A 19953-nucleotide genomic window follows, 5' to 3' on the forward strand; every position below is an offset into this window, starting at 1 on the left:
ACTCCTTGAGAGGGGAATATTTTATGCTTAGCAGCTCTCTTCCAACTTCCTTTCCCCTCTAACACTCTGGGCCTGGCCACTAAGTTGCACAGACTTGTGCTCCAGAGCAGTGAAAGTCTGTTATAGCATATTCACCTTTCCGCTCCAAATAACCACCAACACCCATTTCCACTATTTTTTTTTTTTTTTTTTGCAACATAGCTTTCCTCCACATGGTACAGCAGCTGTATTATGACTACTGTAACTACCGCAATCTAGAAAAATGTACCCTTTCCCATTCATGTAGAAAGCTGACTAGTGCTAACTAGCCATGCTTCAGTAGACACAATATAGTCTCTCATTTGATGCACCTGCATAACCCTGATCATTGCTAATGGGCTGTTCATATGCATGCTTAATTCCCAACACACACTGTGTTCTGATAACTCAGCTACCATTGAAAATTGTTTACATAAAAGGTAGGATTAACTGAATTTTGTTTTTTAACGGACATATCAATGTATTACTACAATGCAATTTTGGCATCTGAAGCATACATTCAAATTCTTATTGCAAGTGTGTACTACAATTTTATCGCATTATTATCCTCTACAAGAGTAGTAGTTAAGTACTCTCTCAAGAATATGAAATGCTGCTGCTCACATTCATGCACACCAGGTCAGAACTTTGCGCTGCCAGTATTTAAGATTGGCCAAGTTTCAAATATTCCATTCTTGTGCAGTAACACTGTTCTGTTACAAGCAAAAGGACTGTTCCTCCCAGCCACAGTCACACAACTGGGAGTCGGAAGATCTATCTTACCAAAGTGAGAACAGAGCTTTGTTGTTGTTTTTTTGCTGCTGTTGTTGACAGATTGATGGAGTTTAAATAAAATGGGTCTTACTATGTCCTCACCCCCTATTCCATCATTGACAAAACAAAACAGTAACAGCAAAAGATTTATTTAAGTCAAAAATCTCACTTAGTGGCACTTGCAGAGGTTAGGCTATATTTTGGCTATACAGTCTGCAGAGGTTTAAATACAGGTGCTTGAATAAGAATCCCACTAATTCTACCTGTCTCCTCTGAAGATGAAATTCCCTGAAGTTCCAAGCTCTACCCCTTAGAAGGCCCAATTTTGTGGGGGCGATAGCTGGGTGCTTCCGGAAATATGCTGAACCCTATCAACTCCAGTGGAAATTGCATTTTGCAAGACTGGGACATCAGAGCCAGATCCAGCCTGCCTTACTTACAGCAGCAGCCCCACTTACTTCAATGCGGCTATTCATGAAATTAATGTGAACAAGGATTCAGCTTTAATTATTCAAAGCACACTGCTACCAAAACTGAAATTTATGACGGTCAAGAACCCAATGTGCCTCTCGTGATGAAGGGATATGATTAGAAGCTGTAATCAATTAAATCAATTATTTTTCAGTATTTTAGGTTTTCTATTACCAATGTAAAATATCATTACTCTCAAGATATTGTTTTAATAAATTTAATGAGGCTCTACAATTTACATTCAATAGATATCAATACACCGAATATATGAAAACACATATACATATAAAGTTAAACCTTTTTACAATTCAGACAGTATGAAAGTACACAAGATACATTTATTCACAACACAATGGAACGCAGATATGCTTCATTCACTTGTCAAGTATCTCAGTCTAACATTATTCTGCAGCCGATGAAGCAAAATTCTCACTCCAAAAGGATGAGCAACTTATTTATGTTATTAGACACATTTACAACAGGTTGTGTACGGTAAGGAGGCTACATTCAGCACTAAATCATACTACATTCATTTCAATGCAACCACATGGGGAGGGTGTCAGCACTGATTCTGGACAAACAATTTGCCAAAGTGGAACAGTTATATGAAGTGAAGTAGGTGAAGTGAACACTATAGTTTTCCATCCAGAAGCAACTCTTTCCTGCTTATAAACTCTACTCTACCACCATTTTGGTATTAACACAGTACAGTCACAAAATCAGAGCTTCTTCTCCCTTATTCATTTCCTTCTAAAAACAAGAGAAGAGTAAGCATGATCAATTATGTTACAATAAGACTAATAAGTGCTTATTAAGTGCTTTTTTGTCTTTGATGGATTATGTGCATTAGTTAGTAATCCTCTCTGTATCCAAGACAGTCGCATGTCTTTTGCTGAAAAATGTGAGAAAGGATACACCTTTCAATCACCTGGCAGAGTTCTTACACTTCTTACAATGTCAGGTTTCAGAGTAGCACCCGTGTTAGTCTGTATTCACAAAAAGAAAAGGAGGACTTGTGGCACCTTAGAGACTAAAATTTAATTTGAGCATAAGCTTTTGTGAGCTACAGCTCACTTCATTGGATGCATCTGATGAAGTGAGCTGTAGCTCACGAAAGCTCATGCTCAAATAAATTTGTTAGTCTCTAAGGTGCCACAAGTCCTCCTTTTCTTCTTACAATGTGTTTCATCCAACTTAGGATAACACTGGGACTGCAGCTGTAGATTCTCCTCCTTTGGATCATATTCAGTAGATACTGCATAGCAATGCTATCATTCGTATCAATCTCTTGCTCTTCAAGAAAGCCTGCCTATTATATAATAACGTCACATGTTGACCACACAATCCTGTGTGAATTCCAACAGTCTCCACAGGCCTGATCCTATTCTCACTGAAGTCAAGGGGAGTTTTGCCACTGACTTCAATGGGGGGAGCAAAATACCCCTAAGAGTATAAAATGAATGTCTGTAACTAGTGTTAGTATAATGACTTCCAAAATACTCAACTGATACTTGGCACGTAATAATTTGCAACTAGTAGCATTACTTAAATGACATAGGAATGTAGATTACTGTACTTTTTATTTTCATAATATTGAACAAATGACATTCAGACAGTTGGAACTCAAAGTTACACTGTACTTTGATATCAAAGGAGTGAACAACAATAAGCATACAGGCTATATATAAAAATGGGATGGTAAAATTAATTGTGAAGGGCTCTTTTGCAAGGTGCTGGGAGCCTCCACATAGGTACCAAGGTACTCAACTTCCACTGTAGGCATTCAGCACTTCAGCCTTGGATTCTAAGTTTGGAAAGGAAGGCACAGATACCGTGCAAAAATTGAGAGTACTCCTTGCTCCACAAACCACACCCTACATTTGCTCACATAGGTGCCCATTATGTTCATGCAAATTCTTGTTTGCATGCACCAATACGGGCCTCTGCAGACAAAACAGGTGTACTGTATAATGTATTTTTGCAGATGCATCTGTGACACCTTTTAAGAAATGTGTTACAGTTTTTTGATCAACTTTATTCTTTATGTAGGCTCACATGGGTTTAGATCTAAATTTGTTTGCTTCAGACTTCAGTGGGAATACTCATACGAGTAAGTGTTACAGGATTGGGCCCATAATTTTCCATCTGTCTTGCGAAACTACATGCTGAGTTTGAATGTGGTATAAACAGACTAGTTATAAACCTACATGCTACATGAGTTTAAAACTGCCTGACAGATCTGAAAATGTAATTGTAAACAGGAAAGAACCATTGAGGGAGTGTGTTTCTAGAGGGGTCTTTCCGGGATCCATTCTTGACCCTATGCTAGTTAAACATTTTTATCAGCGACCTGGAAGAAAACAAAATCATTACTGATCAAATTTGAAAATGACACAAAGATTGGGAGCGTGGTAAATAACGCAGACGACAGGTCACGGATACAGAGTGATCTGAATCACTTGATAAACTAGTAAAAGCAAACAGGCATTTTAACATGGCAAAGTGTAAAGTCATACAGTACATCCCTGGGCAACACTGTGGCCACAAGTGCCAATGAGATCCTCAAAAGTATAAGCAGAGGAATATTAAGTACAGAGGTTATATTACCTCTGTATTTGGCACTGGTGCAACTGCTACTGGAATACTGTATCCAGTTTGGTGTACACATTTTAAGACCGCTGTTGAAATATTGGAGAGAGTTCAAAGAAAAGCCACAAGGATGATTAAAGGATTGGAAAACATGCCTTATAGTAAATGACTCAAGGAGAAGGGATGGGGTAACTTGATCACAGTCTATAAGTACCTACATGAGAAGCAGAAATTTGATACAGAGGGCTCTTCAATCTGTCAGACAAAAGTATAAGATCCAATGTCTGAAAGTTAAAACTAGAACAAATTTAGACTAGAAATTACATCTGAATGGTAATTAGCCATCAGAATAACTTATCAAGAGTTGCGGTGGATTCTCTATTACGGCACATTTTTAAATCAAGATTGGATTTTTTATTTTTTTTTTTTAAAAAAAGGTATGTTCTCATTTAACCATAACTATTGGATTTGAAGTAGAAATTAATTTAGAGAAGTCCTATGTTATGGACGAGGTCAGACTAGACGATCATAGTTATCCCTTCTGACCTTAAAAAGCTATGAAGACACTTAACTACTGAGGTACCACTATAACACAAAAGTTTACCTTCTCTGTTACTAACCAACAAGTTCTTCCCTCCACCCTCTCCTCACGTGCTCCTTGAGCCTAGTGCTGGTGACCATCTGTCTTCACGATACCCAGCTTAACAGTTTCTGCCATTGTGCTCTGTAGTCAGGGGATGAGTGTGTTTTTGATGCTGCAGGCATGGCGATGTGGAACTAACTCTGCTCTGATATCCATCTTGTCTGATTACACCCCATTTCTGAAAGACACTTTCACCCAAAAGTGTTTTTAGAGTGACCACAGTTACTCAAGTGCACATCTTGGAATAGCAATATCAAACTGGTAAACAATAAGACCAAACCACACACAATCTGAAACAAAGTACCAAACCACTTACCCTCATATTACATCAAAGACTAACAAATTTGAAGGTATTCTCAGTGCGTGATCATTACACCCCCATTATTTCTTCATACCACGTGTTTGATTTTATTGCCCTGTTGAGCTGAGTGGCTGTTGATTTATTTGTTTGGAACTAACTGGTGACTCTGAAATTGCTGCAACCTTTAAAGAATTCTTGATGGAGCTGAGTTCCCACATATGCAAGTTCATGATGTGAATTCCACAGCATCTCCTGGCAATCTTGTAGAGGGTTTTCAGCACAGCTTTCCTTAGAAGAATGTATACCCAGGGATCTAATATTTGATTCCACGTTGCCATTCGGAGAACGACAAGTATTGTTTCACAGGTTTCCATTGAACGATCTTCATTTATTCCGATATTGGCCATTGTCACCTGAAAAATGGAATATTTTTAATTAAATATCAGAAAGCCATTTTAAGACAGCATGCAAATGACTAAAGTGATTATTTCAAATTACTATCTAAGCATTAACCGATAATCCTCCCACAGATTAATGCTCAATAACAAAATAATTCTTTGTATGAATAGTACATTTCAATTCTGAAAAATCCCAAAATGATTTTATAAACAATATATATGTTTAATGGAGGTAATCAGAAAATTTCCAGCAGAGCACTGTTTCAATAAAATTTGCTAATTCAGCAAAATCAGATTTTGCAAAGACAGCCCAATTTTGCTGAAGTTCCAACAGAACCCAGGCAAGGTTCAGTACCCTGGCTAGCTTTCTGCCAGCGCAGCCACCTGGCTTCTTGGCAACCCCCACTCCCTCCCCACCACGAGAACTGCCCTGGAACTCCATTCACTTTTGCAGAGAATTTCAGAATTTTTTGTTTCATTCCCAATTAGAATGGAACTAGATTTCAAACTACCAAAATTCTCTCTGAAACAGAATTACCTTTCCCTGCACAGTTCTAATGGTTAGCTTCTAAAATACAACCACTCCTGCAATGGGGGCTGGCTGGCAGCCAGCTGCAAAATAGGGAGGAGTAGATACAGTGGCCAATGATACCGAGGTAAATCTTTGGTCTTACAAAATATTCCATGGGTTCTCTAGATGTAGATTTCTATTTATACGGATATTGGCCATTTTCACTTGGGAAATTTTTTACATACAGACCTAGCCTCTCACATTTTGAAAATATAAATCTGTCTAGAGCACAGGACCTTCGTTTTCTAAGATTTCAATGCAATGCAACTTAACTACCTCAAAAAACAAAGGGTTGAACTGTCTCTGGATCCGCTGGTTTGAATCTTGGCAAAGGGCCTATATATTGCAAACCTGATGCGTGGGCCAATAATCCATCCCCTCTTGCTAACGAACACCCAGAGGATTTCATTCATCCTCAGAAGCACTGGGAGTAAATTACACCTGTATTCCATTACTGCTACTCCCTGCCCTGTATTCCATTACTGCTACTCCCTGCATCTCAAAGGCACCATGACCAGGCCCTCTTCATGGCTGATCTCACCCACTTTCTGGGCTGCTGTGGGTAGCTTTGACACACCACTCAATAAGCAAAGACTGACAGTGTCTTGTGCCACTGAGACACCTGCTTCTTCATGTAGGCTTTCTGCCACCAAGGACTTGCAACATGGGTTCCTCTGGCTGAGCGAGTCTGCTGGGGAATGTTAAATTGTTTCTTTATATTAACAACATTAAAAGCATCAGACATTTTTAGTAGGAGTAAAGGTTCCAAATCAGACTCAAAAAAGGATGCAACACTCTTGGGTACCAGTTCCAAAGCCCATAAAGTGAGTTAGACAAAGTAATTAGGAAACAAGATACTTTATAACTGACACTGTGACTACATTGATCTATTAGGTGTTGTAAGGATGGGTCAGTCTGTTCAAGTGCTAGTCTGGCATTTGCACAAACAGGGAATGTTAAAAAAAAAAGAAAAAGGAAAAAAGGAGAGAGAGTAAGGAAAGAAAAACAAGTTGGATTCTTCAGCAGTAGTCATTTGACATTTTTAAAATAACCTTTTGTATTCCTGGCTCCTGAACCTGGTTTGCTGCAAAGAGGTAGAGCACTGCATCTGACTATAAGTTGAAGGGTGCAACAGAGAAAGAACATGAACTGTGACTGAATCTGTTTGTATGAATGTTTCTGTATGAGCATGTGAAAGAGAACTGGAGGACCCTACAGAGACTGTCTGAAAAAAGCTGGTAAGCTTGGCAAGAAGATGGCTGGGAACTGGTGTAAAAGTGAGGAATGTCTGAGTGCCATGCCAGTATAAACAGCTTTAAGCCAGCTTCTCTGAACCTGCTTTTCACTCTACAATCATTAGGCACATTCCCCTCTGACATCAACAGTCCACCGAAAGTTGGAGGACTCTTATGGTTTCTGCATGGGATCTGTTCTCATGAAGGCTTTTCATTTTAGTTATTAGAAGCACAATTCTGCAAACCTCACACACACACACACAGCACTTACTCATTCCATAAAACTAGTCTACAGCAAAAGGAAGCACAAGAAAAAGTAGCAAAATTAAACCTAAAACAAAAAGGTAGAAATTGAAAAAGCAGATATAAGTGTGTCTATTTTATTCACTATATGATTTTTAAATACAGATTTATAGTTTTCAAACATACCCTGAGGCCTCTTATTTACGTGTACTTTCTAAAAATCCATCCGTTATTGTTCAAATTTGGATTCTACAATTTTAAGCAATACAAATTGGAATTCTGTACATTTTGGGGAAAGGGATTGCATAGCTTTCCAAGAAACAGAATTTCTGTTTATTTTTTTTTAAAGCTGTGTATTATTTTTTTCTTCCACACACACAGTGAATTTTAGAATATTAATCTATAAAACTTCTATGATTCTTTTCCATTCCAGTGTGAATCACTTTTAAGAGGATCAGTTTTCCATTATTTATAGTGCTGAAATAGGGAAATTATATTTACTTTAATAGTGGATTTATTCCTTTGTATCATTTTAAGATCAGAAAAAGATACCTGAATTGGATATATGATTTTTATGGTTTACATTATTTGGTAAGGTGTAACTGCTAGGACAATTAATCTACATTTAGCAAGTTTGGTCTATGCAAAAAAATGGACATATGCAAACCCCCCAAATAAAAATTTGTATTTATATACTCCAGAAAGTGCTGAAATAATTCAGCTTTGGAATCCTTACATAGAACATGTCGAGATAAAGAGATGTTATCTAAAAACTTTCATAACTATAAAACTTTGCTTCACAACCATGTTATTTAAAATACTTTCTACATAGAGTTCCAGCTTATGTTCAGTAGAATGAAAGATAAAATAACATTTTCTGATTATTAGTCATATGTTTGGACTCTGATCCTACTTAAAAGGAGTACAAGAGAATAACACTGACAAAACCAGTGAGATCAGAATCTAACCATGCAAACACGCAAATTGCTTATGCCAAATGCAAGACTACCAAAGATTCTGGAAATCAGGGTCACAGAAACCAGCAATGGAAAATGCCTAGCAGGTAATTAAGTCTATTCCCTTGCCAATACCAGATTGTTCTACAATCTGTTTGGGGAGGAAGAACTGGGTGCCTAGACACTATTATGATAAGTGCATGATAAATTAGAGACTTTTGGTGCTTTGTCCAGTCTAGTTTTAAATGTGCCCAATAACAAAGCTCCCATTACTTTCCTTGGAAGATTTCAATTTCATAGATCTCACCAAAAGGAAAGGCTTTTTGATACTTAGAGTGTACGTCTACAGTATAAAATTTCGAAATTATTCTATTTGAATTTTTAGAAGCAATTTTATACATTTGGTCTTGTGTGTTCCCACTAAAGCGCGTGAATTCAGCAGAGTGCGTCCACAGTTCCGAGCCTAGCATCAAATGTCGGAATAGTGTACCGTGGATAGCTATCCCACAGTTCCCACCACTCACTGGAATTCTGGGTTAAGCTCCCAATGCATGATGGGGCAAAAACATTCTTGCGGGTGTTTCTGGGTGTGTGTCGTCAGTCGCTCCTCCCTCCGTGAAAGCTACAGCAGACAACCATTTCGCGCCTTTTTGGCATGCAGACGCCAAACTTCTTTCAGCAGACAGTGCAGTACGGTGCACTGCTTCTCTCCTGGTACTATGAATCCACCTTGCATTTCCTCTCGTCTTTCTATGTAATCTCTATAAGTATCTACTCTCTCTCTTCCTCATCAACTGCTTCCGCTGCCAACTCTGCTCAGACATCGTGAACCAAGCAGCACAGCTTCCGCCGCCAATTCTTCTCTCCCACTCTTGCCACGCTACCGATCTTCTCCATGTTGTCTGTCCTGGGCTCCCGCCTCTGTGAAAGCTACAGAAGACAACCATTTCCCGTTTTTCAGCTATCGTGAACTGAACAGCACCTCTTCCGCTGCCACTCTGCTCTCCTATGTTTCGTGCCCTTTTTCCAGGATTACCCATGCATAGCGCGGCAAGCATGGAGCCCGCTCAGATCTCCGCTGAAGTTTTGACCATTGTAAATACCTTGCATGTTATCTAGCAGTATATGCAGTACCTGCAAAACCGGGCAAGGAAGCGACAACAGCACAATTACTATACTGATGAGAACATGGACACAGATGTTCCTAGAAGCACAGCATGTGGTGATCGGGAGATCATGGTGGTATTGGGCTAGGTTCATGCCGTGGAATACCAATTCTGGGCCCGCAGCAGTGTTGCAGGTATGGGATGATTCCCAGTGGCTGCGAAACGTTCGTATGCGTAGGGCCATTTTCATGGAACTTTGTGACTTGCTGTCCCCTACCCTGAAGCACAAAGACACCAAAATGAAAGCAGCCCTCACAGTTGAGAAGCAAGTGGCCATAGCCCTGTGGAAGCTTGCAATGCCCAACAGCTACCAGTCAGTCGGGAATCAGATTGGAGTGGGCTGCTGTGCTGCAAGTAGCCAATGCAATCATTGACCAGCTGCTATCAAGGGTAGGGACTTTAGAAAAATGTATAGACCATTGTGGATGGCTTTAATGCGTTGGGGTTCCCTAACTGCGGCGGGGCGATAGACGGAACGCATATCCCTATCTTGGCCCCGGAACACCAGTATGTAAAGGGGTACTTTTCCATGGTGCTGCAAACACTGGTGGATCACAAGGGATGTTTCACCAACATCAACGTGGGATGGCTGGGAAAGTTGCATGACGCTCCCATCTTCAGGAACTCTGGTCTGTTTGAACAGCTGCAGGAAGGGACTTACTTCCCAGACCAGAAAATTACCGTTGGGGATGTTGAAATGCCTATAGTTATCCTCGGGGACCCAGCCTACCCCTTAATGCCATGGCTCATGAAGCCGTACACAGACACCCTTGTTGTACTACCCTGGACAGTAGTAAGAAGCAGTTCAACTATAGGCTAAGCAAGTGCAGAATGGTGGTAGAATGTGCTTTTGGACATTTGAAATCACACTGGCACAGTTTACTGACTCGGTTAGATCTCAGCACAACCAATATTCCAATTGTAATTGCTGCTTGTTGTGTGCTCCACAATATCTGTAAGAGTAAGGAGGAGACGTTTATGGCGGGGTGGGAGGTTGAGGCAAATCACCTGGCTGCTGGTTATGCACAGCCAGACACCAGGGCGGATAGAAGAGCACAGCAAGGCACACTGCGCATCAGAGCGGCTTTGAAAGCCAGTTTCATGACCTGCCCAGGGTGTGACAGTTGTTTGTTTCTCTTGATGTTCACATTGAAAGAAATCAGAAGATAGAAGCCTTTCTTGCATTAGATCCACCATACAGCAGAGCATGTCAGTTTGCTCCTCCAACTTGAGTATAGCATCCTGCCTGCTCTCAATGCACGCGTCCCTCCTCTCTTCGTGTTCATTTAAATGCTTTACGGGACTCCGCAATTATTTGCCTCCACACATTCAGCTGGGCCCTATCAGTGCGGGAGGACTGTGGGGAACACGTCATCCCAAGTTTGTTTTTTCCGCCTTCTAATCTGGACCAGCCTCTGGGACAGAGGAGATGGGGCTGCGTTGAAATATTTGCACCTGCGGGAGAAGAAAAGGGGAGGATAATATTTTAAAAGATACATTTTAGAGAACAAAGGGGACACTCTTTCTCAGTGAAACAGGCAACTCATAGTACACAGCACATGTTCTTTCTGTACAAGGTCACATTTTGCTTCTTATACTGAAGAGCCTACCACTTTGGTGTGAGTACGCCATCACACGCAGCCAGGCAACAGAATTCAGCTTGTGGGCAGCCATGGTAAGCTCTATGAGCATGTGGGGTTCTGCTTCTTCCGCATTCATTTCAATGCTTTCAAACTGCCAGTCCCTCTTTCCCATAGCAAGCAATGCCTGGTGGGTTTGCCTGCAGGCTCTCTGGGATGATCGCTTCATACAACACCCCCCCCATCACGTGGCTCCGATGAGGCTCTGAGCAGGGATGAGCCCTTTAAATGTGAACAGCCCAGTGCAGCTGGATTTCCCCCCACCCCTCAGCTCCGATCAGGCTCTCATTCACTAGAAGTGCCTTCTCCAGGGTCATGGTCCGGGAGCCCGCCTTGGGAGTGGGGGGAGGCTGTTGGCTCCAGTATTAAGACTAGTTCTTGTCTAGGGGGGAAAAACAGATCCCCACTTGCTGCCTGTGCACTGTTGTCCTTCTCCTCCTCTTCGTACTCCAATAACCCATCCTCCTTGCTCCATGCAACTCCCGCCCGGCAGGTGTCCATGGATAGTGGTGGGGTAGTGGTGGCATCACCCCACATAATTGCATGCAGCTCATGGAAGAAGCAGTACGTATGAGGCTGTGACCCAGAGCGCCTGTTCGCCTCCCTGGCTTTTTGGTACGCTTGCCTGGGCTCCTTGATTTTTGTACGACACTGCTCTGTGTCCCTGAAGTAGCCTCTTTCCGTCATGGCCCTGGAGACTTTAGTGTACGTATTTGCATTTCTTTTTTTGGAACGTAGTTCTGCCATAACAGATTCATCTCCCCAACATGCAATGAGATCCAGTACCTTCCATTCATACCATGCTGGCGTTCGTCTGCAAATCTGGGACTGCGTGGTCTCTTGTGATGGTGGACTGTGCTGATGGTCACCTGTGCTGATGGTGACCAAACAGGAAATAAAATTCAAAAGTTCCTGGGGCTTTTACTGCCTATCTGGCTAGTGCATCGGAATTGAGCGTGTTGTCCAGAGCAGTCACAAGGGAGCATTCTGGGATAGCTCCCAGAGGCCAACAACATTGAATTGCATCCATAGTACCTGTAATCCGGAACTGCGATCTTGATTTTAGCACTACTCCACTTGCCGAGGTGAAGTACAGAAATTGGATTAGAGAGCCCTTTAAATTGAAAAAACCAGTTTAGTCATATGAACAGAATCAGTTTTATTTCGAATTAACTCTGCTAACTCCAAAATAACCGCTTACTGTAGACCAGGCCCAAGTTTTTCTTTTCTTTCTCAAAATATTTTTTATTTGTATTACCATAGTGCTTCTAACTTTCTCATTACTAGATAGTGGAAATCTGTATTTGCTAATAATTTGTACTATACAGTTGACAGACATAGTACGTTAAATACCACAGCTATGCCCATTACTCCTTGATCATGTTAAGTAATCCCTTCCCCTCCTTAGTAGTATTTGCACTACACATGAGCAAATGTATTTCCAAACCCACTAGAACTTTATCATTTCAATATTAGGAAGAGAACTTGACTTGCTAGTCACTAAGCATTATATACATTTATTACACGAAGCTTTCACGATTTGTGGGGGTAAGCAGAAACAGATTCCTTAAAGATAAATGTAACATTCCAATAATTCATTACTTCAGACTTGATTGCCTCACCCCTCTCCAACCAGCAACCAAACCCAATGGAGACCTCTTCTTTCTTTTTTGACCAAGTCCAAGATCCTGGGCTACATACCCCCACTGAAGCTTGAGGACTGGAAAAAATAAAAATCTTCCCAGCCTCTTTCTCCATTAGACCACTCCCAATTGTGCAGGCTATCCCCATACTTAACTATGGTTACCTCTGAAGAGGCATAATTGCCTACTAAATTCAGCTGCTCTTTGAGAAGCAAGTTGTTTTCTCCCATCTTCTTTTATCAGGAAGCCAGCATTGAAAGCCAATGCCACCTTCCAAAACCAAGTAAGGCCCTTCTAGTGGTTACCCCATCCACTGTCCAAGCTCAGTGGGCCCAGGAAAATGCTCCTTCTCTACCTGCTATCCCAGCCTTTTAAGCTCTATGAGGCAGCCATATTGCACTGGGCTAACTGAAGCAAACCATCCCCAAATCCTATCATAGGTGGCATTACCATAAGTATTTCTGCCCCATAGTTTTTAAACAGCCAGAACAGCAAGCCTGGGAGAAGCGTGCCTCAGTCATGTTGTTGCTTCCTGTCCCGGAACAGCCTCCATTATGGTGAGGAGGCAGGGGGCCTCTTTGTTAGCTCCTCAGATAAAAGGTGCAGGAAGAGCCAGATAAGTGCGGGAGGCCACTTGCATACTCATCCCTGACCCCTAACCTCAGAAAACAAAAAAGTGAGAAAGGAGAGCCCAGATTCTGTTGGGGGATGTTGGCACAGATGAACAACCTGAGAATTCCCTGCCCATGAAACTAAGAATGTGTGGAACCAAGGAACTTCAATACTGCAGAGCAAGGGGATAATATACGGTGAGTAGCAGCTCCACCTCTTCTTCCTATGCTTGGTTTCACAAAACGCAGGCTCATTTTGCAACACCCAACATGTCTGATGAAAAAAGTTTAAAACATTTTCCTCAACAGTTTCCTCAATAAATCCCCCCTCAGCCAACTTTACATCCTTCAGATCTCTGCAAAAGGTTAGTACCCCATAAAGGCTTCCACCAATGCAACTAAAATTAAAAAGGTGCCACGATTACACATCACATTCCAAATATAAATATCACATAGCTTGTGTTTCACTTCCAGTTGGATCTTGATGGCATGAGAACAACTAATAGGCTAAATGGCACAGCAACTAGTTGCTTTCTCGTCACTATTAAGAGACCTACAAATCAACCAGTCAAAACAAAAAGCACACTTCACAGCTAGTTATGAAACAGGACATACTGTGTTACTGGTTTTTGTACATTGAGCCTAAACACTACAAACCACAGGTGGGCAAACTTTTTGACCCAAGGGCCACATCGGGGTGGCAAAACTGTATGGAGGGCCAGGTAGGCAAGGCTGTGCCTCCCCAAAACAGCCTGGCCCCTGCTCCCATCCACCCCCTCCCACTTCCCACCCCCCGACTGCCCCTCTCAGAACCTCTGACCCATCCAACCCCCCAATGCTCCTTGTCCCGGGACCCCTGCCCCCCATCCAACCACCCTGCTCCCTGTCCCCTAACTGCCCAGACACCTATCCACACCCCCACCCCCACAGCCCCCCCCAGACTCCCGTGCCTATCCAACTCCCCTATTCCCCATCCCCTGACGCCCCCGCCAGAACCTGTCCCATCCAACCTCCCCCTGCTCCCTGTCCCCTCACTGCCCCACCCCATATCCACACCCCCACCCCACAGGACCCCACCTCCTATCCAACCCCCCCACTCCCCATCCCCTGACTGCCTCCCAGGAACCCCTGCCCCCTATCCACACACCCCCTGCTCCCCGCCCACTTACCATGCTGCTCAAAGCTCACAGCCCCACCACCGGTGGGCAGGAGCGGGGGGCCAGAACGCTGGTGGCGGGGCGCGGCGTGCTGAAACTGTGTGGGAGGGGGAACAGCGGCAAAGGGACTGGGGGCTAGCCTCCTCGGCCAGGAGCTCAAGGGCCGGGCAGGACAGTCCCACGGGCTGGATATGGCCCCGTGGGCCATAGTTTGCCCACCTCTGCTCCAAACCCATCTCTCTCCCACTGCTCCCACCTGTGCTGCAAGAAACTGCATAAAAGCAGGCGACAGAGAGGATGGGTCTGGAAAGCAGAGCTGGCGCTAGGCATAAGCAGACTAAGCAATTGCTTGGGCCCCAAGCAGGTCAAGGAAGACCCCCTATTAATTAGTATGTGCTGAGGGGGGGCCCACACAAATATTCCTGCTTAGAGCCCCCAATGGGCTAGCACCAGCAATGGCTTAGGATCCCACTTTCTATATAGAAATATAATAATCTCTGGGTTGGAGCAACATTTCCTCCTCCCATAAGTTTCACCACAGACCAGCATAAGATCCTATCTGTGGAGAAAAGAAAAGGAGTACTTGTGGCACCTTAGAGACTAACAAATTTATTAGAGCATAAGCTTTCGTGAGCTACAGCTCACTTCATCGGATGCATTTGGTGGAAAAAACAGAGTAGAGATTTATATACACACACACAGAGAACATGAAACAATGGGTTTATCATACACACTGTAAGGAGAGTGATCACTTAAGATAAGCCATCACCAACAGCAGGGGGGGGAAGGAGGAAAACCTTTCATGGTGACAAGCAGGTAGGCTAATTCCAGCAGTTAACAAGAATATCAGAGGAACAGTGGGGGGTGGGGTGGGAGGGAGAAATACCATGGGGAAATAGTTTTACTTTGTGTAATGACTCATCCATTCCCAGTCTCTATTCAAGCCTAAGTTAATTGTATCCAGTTTGCAAATTAATTCCAATTCAGCAGTCTCTCGTTGGAGTCTGTTTTTGAAGCTTTTTTGTTGAAGTATAGCCACTCTTAGGTCTGTGATCGAGTGACCAGAGAGATTGAAGTGTTCTCCAACTGGTTTTTGAATGTTATAATTCTTGACGTCTGATTTGTGTCCATTCATTCTTTTACGTAGAGACTGTCCAGTTTGGCCAATGTACATGGCAGAGGGGCATTGCTGGCACATGATGGCATATATCACATTGGTAGATGCGCAGGTGAAGGAGCCTCTGATAGTGTGGCTGATGTGATTAGGCCCTATGATGGTATCCCCTGAATAGATATGTGGACAGAGTTGGCAACGGGCTTTGTTGCAAGGATAGGTTCCTGGGTTAGTGGCTCTGTTGTGTGGTGTGTGGTTGCTGGTGAGTATTTGCTTCAGATTGGGGGGCTGTCTGTAAGCAAGGACTGGTCTGTCTCCCAAGATCTGAGAGAGCGATGGCTCGTCCTTCAGGATAGGTTGTAGATCCTTGATGATGCGTTGGAGGGGTTTTAGTTGGGGGCTGAAGGTGATGGCTAGTGGCGTTCTGTTGTTTTCTTTGTTGGGCCTGTCCTGTAGTAGGTGACTTCTGGGTACTCTTCTGGCTCTGTCAATCTGTTTCTTCACTTCAGCAGGTGGGTACTGTAGTTGTAGGAATGCATGATAGAGATCTTGTAGGTGTTTGTCTCTGTCTGAGGGGTTGGAGCAAATGCGGTTATATCGTAGCGCTTGGCTGTAGACAATGGATCGAGTGGTATGATCTGGATGAAAGCTAGAGGCATGTAGGTAGGAATAGCGGTCAGTAGGTTTCCGATATAGGGTGGTGTTTATGTGACCATCGCTTATTAGCACCGTAGTGTCCAGGAAGTGGATCTCTTGTGTGGACTGGTCCAGGCTGAGGTTGATGGTGGGATGGAAATTGTTGAAATCATGGTGGAATTCCTCAAGAGCTTCTTTTCCATGGGTCCAGATGATGAAGATGTCATCAATGTAGCGCAAGTAGAGTAGGGGCATTAGGGAACGAGAGCTGAGGAAGCGTTGTTCTAAGTCAGCCATAAAAATGTTGGCATACTGTGGGGCCATGCGGGTACCCATCGCAGTGCCGCTGATTTGAAGGTATACATTGTCACCAAATGTGAAATAGTTATGGGTCAGGACAAAGTCACAAAGTTCTGCCACCAGGTTAGCCGTGACAGTATCGGGGATACTGTTCCTGACGGCTTGTAGTCCATCTTTGTGTGGAATGTTGGTGTAGAGGGCTTCTACATCCCTAGTGGCTAGGATGGTGTTTTTAGGAAGATCACCAATGGACTGTAGTTTCCTCAGGAAGTCAGTGGTGTCTCGAAGATAGCTGGGAGTGCTGGTAATGCCTGAGATGATGGGGATTCTGGGTGGACTCCTCCTGAAGGTGGAAACAGCAGCCTGGATTTCTACATAGACTGCTTCCGCCGACGTGCACGAGCTGAAATTGTGGAAAAGCAGCATCGCTTACCCCATAACCTCACCCATGCAGAACACAGTGCCATCCACAGCCTCAGAAACAACTCTGACATCATAATCAAAAAGGCTGACAAAGGAGGTGCTGTCGTCATCATGAATAGGTCGGAGTATGAACAAGAGGCTACTAGGCAGCTCTCCAACACCACTTTCTACAAGCCATTGTGTTGGAGAGCTGCCTAGTAGCCTCTTGTTCATACTCCGACCTATTCATGATGACGACAGCACCTCCTTTGTCAGCCTTTTTGATTATGATGTCAGAGTTGTTTCTGAGGCTGTGGATGGCACTGTGTTCTGCATGGCTGAGGTTATAGGGTAAGCGATGCTGCTTTTCCACAATTTCAGCTCGTGCACGTCGGCGGAAGGAGTCTATGTAGAAATCCAGGCTGCTGTTTCAACCTTCAGGAGGAATCCACCCAGAATCCTTCTTTTTGTAGTGTTGGCAGGAAGGTCTCTGTGGGTTAATATGTTGGTCAGAGGTGTGTTGGAAATATTCCTTGAGTCTGAGACGTCGAAAATAGGATTCTAGGTCACCACAGAAGTGTATCATGTTCGTGGGGGTGAAAGGGCAAAAGGAGAGGCCCCGAGATAGGACAGATTCTTCTGCTGGGCTAAGAGTATAGTTGGATAGATTAACAATATTGCTGGGTGGGTTACGGGAACCATTGTTGTGGCCCCTTGTGGCATATAGTAGTTTAGATAGCTTAGTGTCCTTTTTCTTTTGTAGAGAAGCAAAGTGTGTTTTGTAAATGGCTTGTCTAGTTTTTGTAAAGCCCAGCCACGAGGAAGTTTGTGTGGAAGGTTGGTTCTTTATGAGAGTATCCAGTTTTGAGAGCTCATTCTTAATCTTTCCCTGTTTGCTGTAGAGGATGTTGATCAGGTGGTTCCGCAGTTTCTTTGAGAGTGTGTGGCACAAGCTGTCAGCATACCACAGACACACCCCTGGAGCCCCGACCTGGGGTATTCTATCTGCTACCCAAGATCCATAAACCTGGAAATCCTGGATGCCCCATCATCTCAGGCATTGGCACCCTGACAGCAGGATTGTCTGGCTATGTAGACTCCCTCCTCAGGCCCTTCGTTACCAGCACTCCCAGCTATCTTCGAGACACCACTGACTTCCTGAGGAAACTACAGTCCATTGGTGATCTTCCTAAAAACACCATCCTAGCCACTAGGGATGTAGAAGCCCTCTACACCAACATTCCACACAAAAATGGACTACAAGCCGTCAGGAACAGTATTCCCGATACTGTCACGGCTAACCTGGTGGCTGAACTTTGTGACTTTGTCCTCACCCATAACTATTTCACATTTGATGACACTGTATACCTTCAAATAGTGGCACTGCGATGGGTACCCGCATGGCCCCACAGTATGCCAACATTTTTATGGCTGACTTAGAACAACGCTTCCTCAGCTCTCGTCCCCTAATGCCCCTACTCTACTTGCGCTACATTGATGACATCTTCATCATCTGGACCCATGGAAAAGAAGCTCTTGAGGAATTCCACCATGATTTCAACAATTTCCATCCCACCATCAACCTCAGCCTGGACCAGTCCACACAAGAGATCCACTTCCTGGACACTACGGTGCTAATAAGCGATGGTCACATAAACACCACCCTATGTCGGAAACCTACTGACCGCTATTCCTACCTACATGCCTCTAGCTTTCATCCAGATCATACCACTCGATCCATTATCTACAGCCAAGCGCTACGATATAACCGCATTTGCTCCAACCCCTCAGACAGAGACAAACACCTACAAGATCTCTATCATGCATTCCTACAACTACAATACCCACCTGCTGAAGTGAAGAAACAGATTGACAGAGCCAGAAGAGTACCCAGAAGTCACCTACTACAGGACAGGCCCAACAAAGAAAACAACAGAACGCCACTAGCCATCACCTTCAGCCCCCAACTAAAACCTCTCCAACGCATCATCAAGGATCTACAACCTATCCTGAAGGACGACCCATCACTCTCACAGATCTTGGGAGACAGACCAGTCCTTGCTTACAGACAGCCCCCCAAATCTGAAGCAAATACTCACCAGCAACCACACACCACACAACAGAACCACTAACCCAGGAACCTATCCTTGCAACAAAGCCCGTTGCCAACTCTGTCCACATATCTATTCAGGGGATACCATCATAGGGCCTAATCACATCAGCCACACTATCAGAGGCTTGTTCACCTGCGCATCTACCAGTGTGATATATGCCATCATGTGCCAGCAATGCCCCTCTGCCACGTACATTGGCCAAACTGGACAGTCTCTACGTAAAAGAATGAATGGACACAAATCAGACGTCAAGAATTATAACCTTCAAAAACCAGTTGGAGAACACTTCAATCTCTCTGGTCACTCGGTCACAGACCTAAGAGTGGCTATACTTCAACAAAAAAGCTTCAAAAACAGACTCCAACGAGAGACTGCTGAATTGGAATTAATTTGCAAACTGGATACAATTAACTTAGGCTTGAAGAGAGACTGGGAATGGATGAGTCATTACACAAAGTAAAACTATTTCCCCATGGTATTTCTCCCCCCCACCCCACCCCCCACTGTTCCTCTGATATTCTTGTTAACTGCTGGAAATAGCCTACCTTGCTTGTCACCATGAAAGGTTTTCCTCCTTTCCCCCCCCTGCTGCTGGTGATGGCTTATCTTAAGTGATCACTCTCCTTACAGTGTGTATGATAAACCCATTGTTTCATGTTCTCTCTGTGTGTGTGTGTGCGCGCGCACGCGCGCGCGCGTATAAATCTCCCCTCTGTTTTTTCCACCAAATGCATCCGATGAAGTGAGCTGTAGCTCACGAAAGCTTATGCTCTAATAAATTTGTTAGTCTCTAAGGTGCCACAAGTACTCCTTTTCTTTTTATCAACAATGGAATTTTTAAGAAGTCATATACATCATTTATCTACAATTTTATATTCCCTGAAACCTAGGGGTTATCAAAGAAGTGCTGACACCAACTTACCTATAGCACTGCTTGGAAATGGAGAATGCAAGTTACTGTTGAGCCAAAG

At 43.6% G+C, this 19953-nt stretch overlaps 1 protein-coding gene across 2 annotated transcripts in view; it reads right to left on the reverse strand.

Annotated features, from left to right (window-relative positions):
• Positions 1-1464: 1464 nt before the first annotated feature.
• PTGFR (prostaglandin F receptor) overlaps positions 1465-19953 on the reverse strand; it is a 40072-nt gene continuing 21583 nt past the window's right edge. For both annotated transcript variants that reach the window (XM_043491112.1, XM_038413677.2), the window contains exons 3-4: positions 2420-5209; positions 1465-2211 (exon numbers count right to left, since the gene is read on the reverse strand). In XM_043491112.1, the coding sequence (XP_043347047.1) occupies positions 4904-5209 (306 nt within the window). In that variant the 3' untranslated portion in view covers positions 1465-2211; positions 2420-4903. The remainder of the gene's footprint in view (positions 2212-2419; positions 5210-19953) is intronic.

This window comes from Dermochelys coriacea, chromosome 8 (genome assembly GCF_009764565.3).
Source record: "Dermochelys coriacea isolate rDerCor1 chromosome 8, rDerCor1.pri.v4, whole genome shotgun sequence".
NCBI classification, from domain to species: domain Eukaryota; kingdom Metazoa; phylum Chordata; order Testudines; family Dermochelyidae; genus Dermochelys; species Dermochelys coriacea.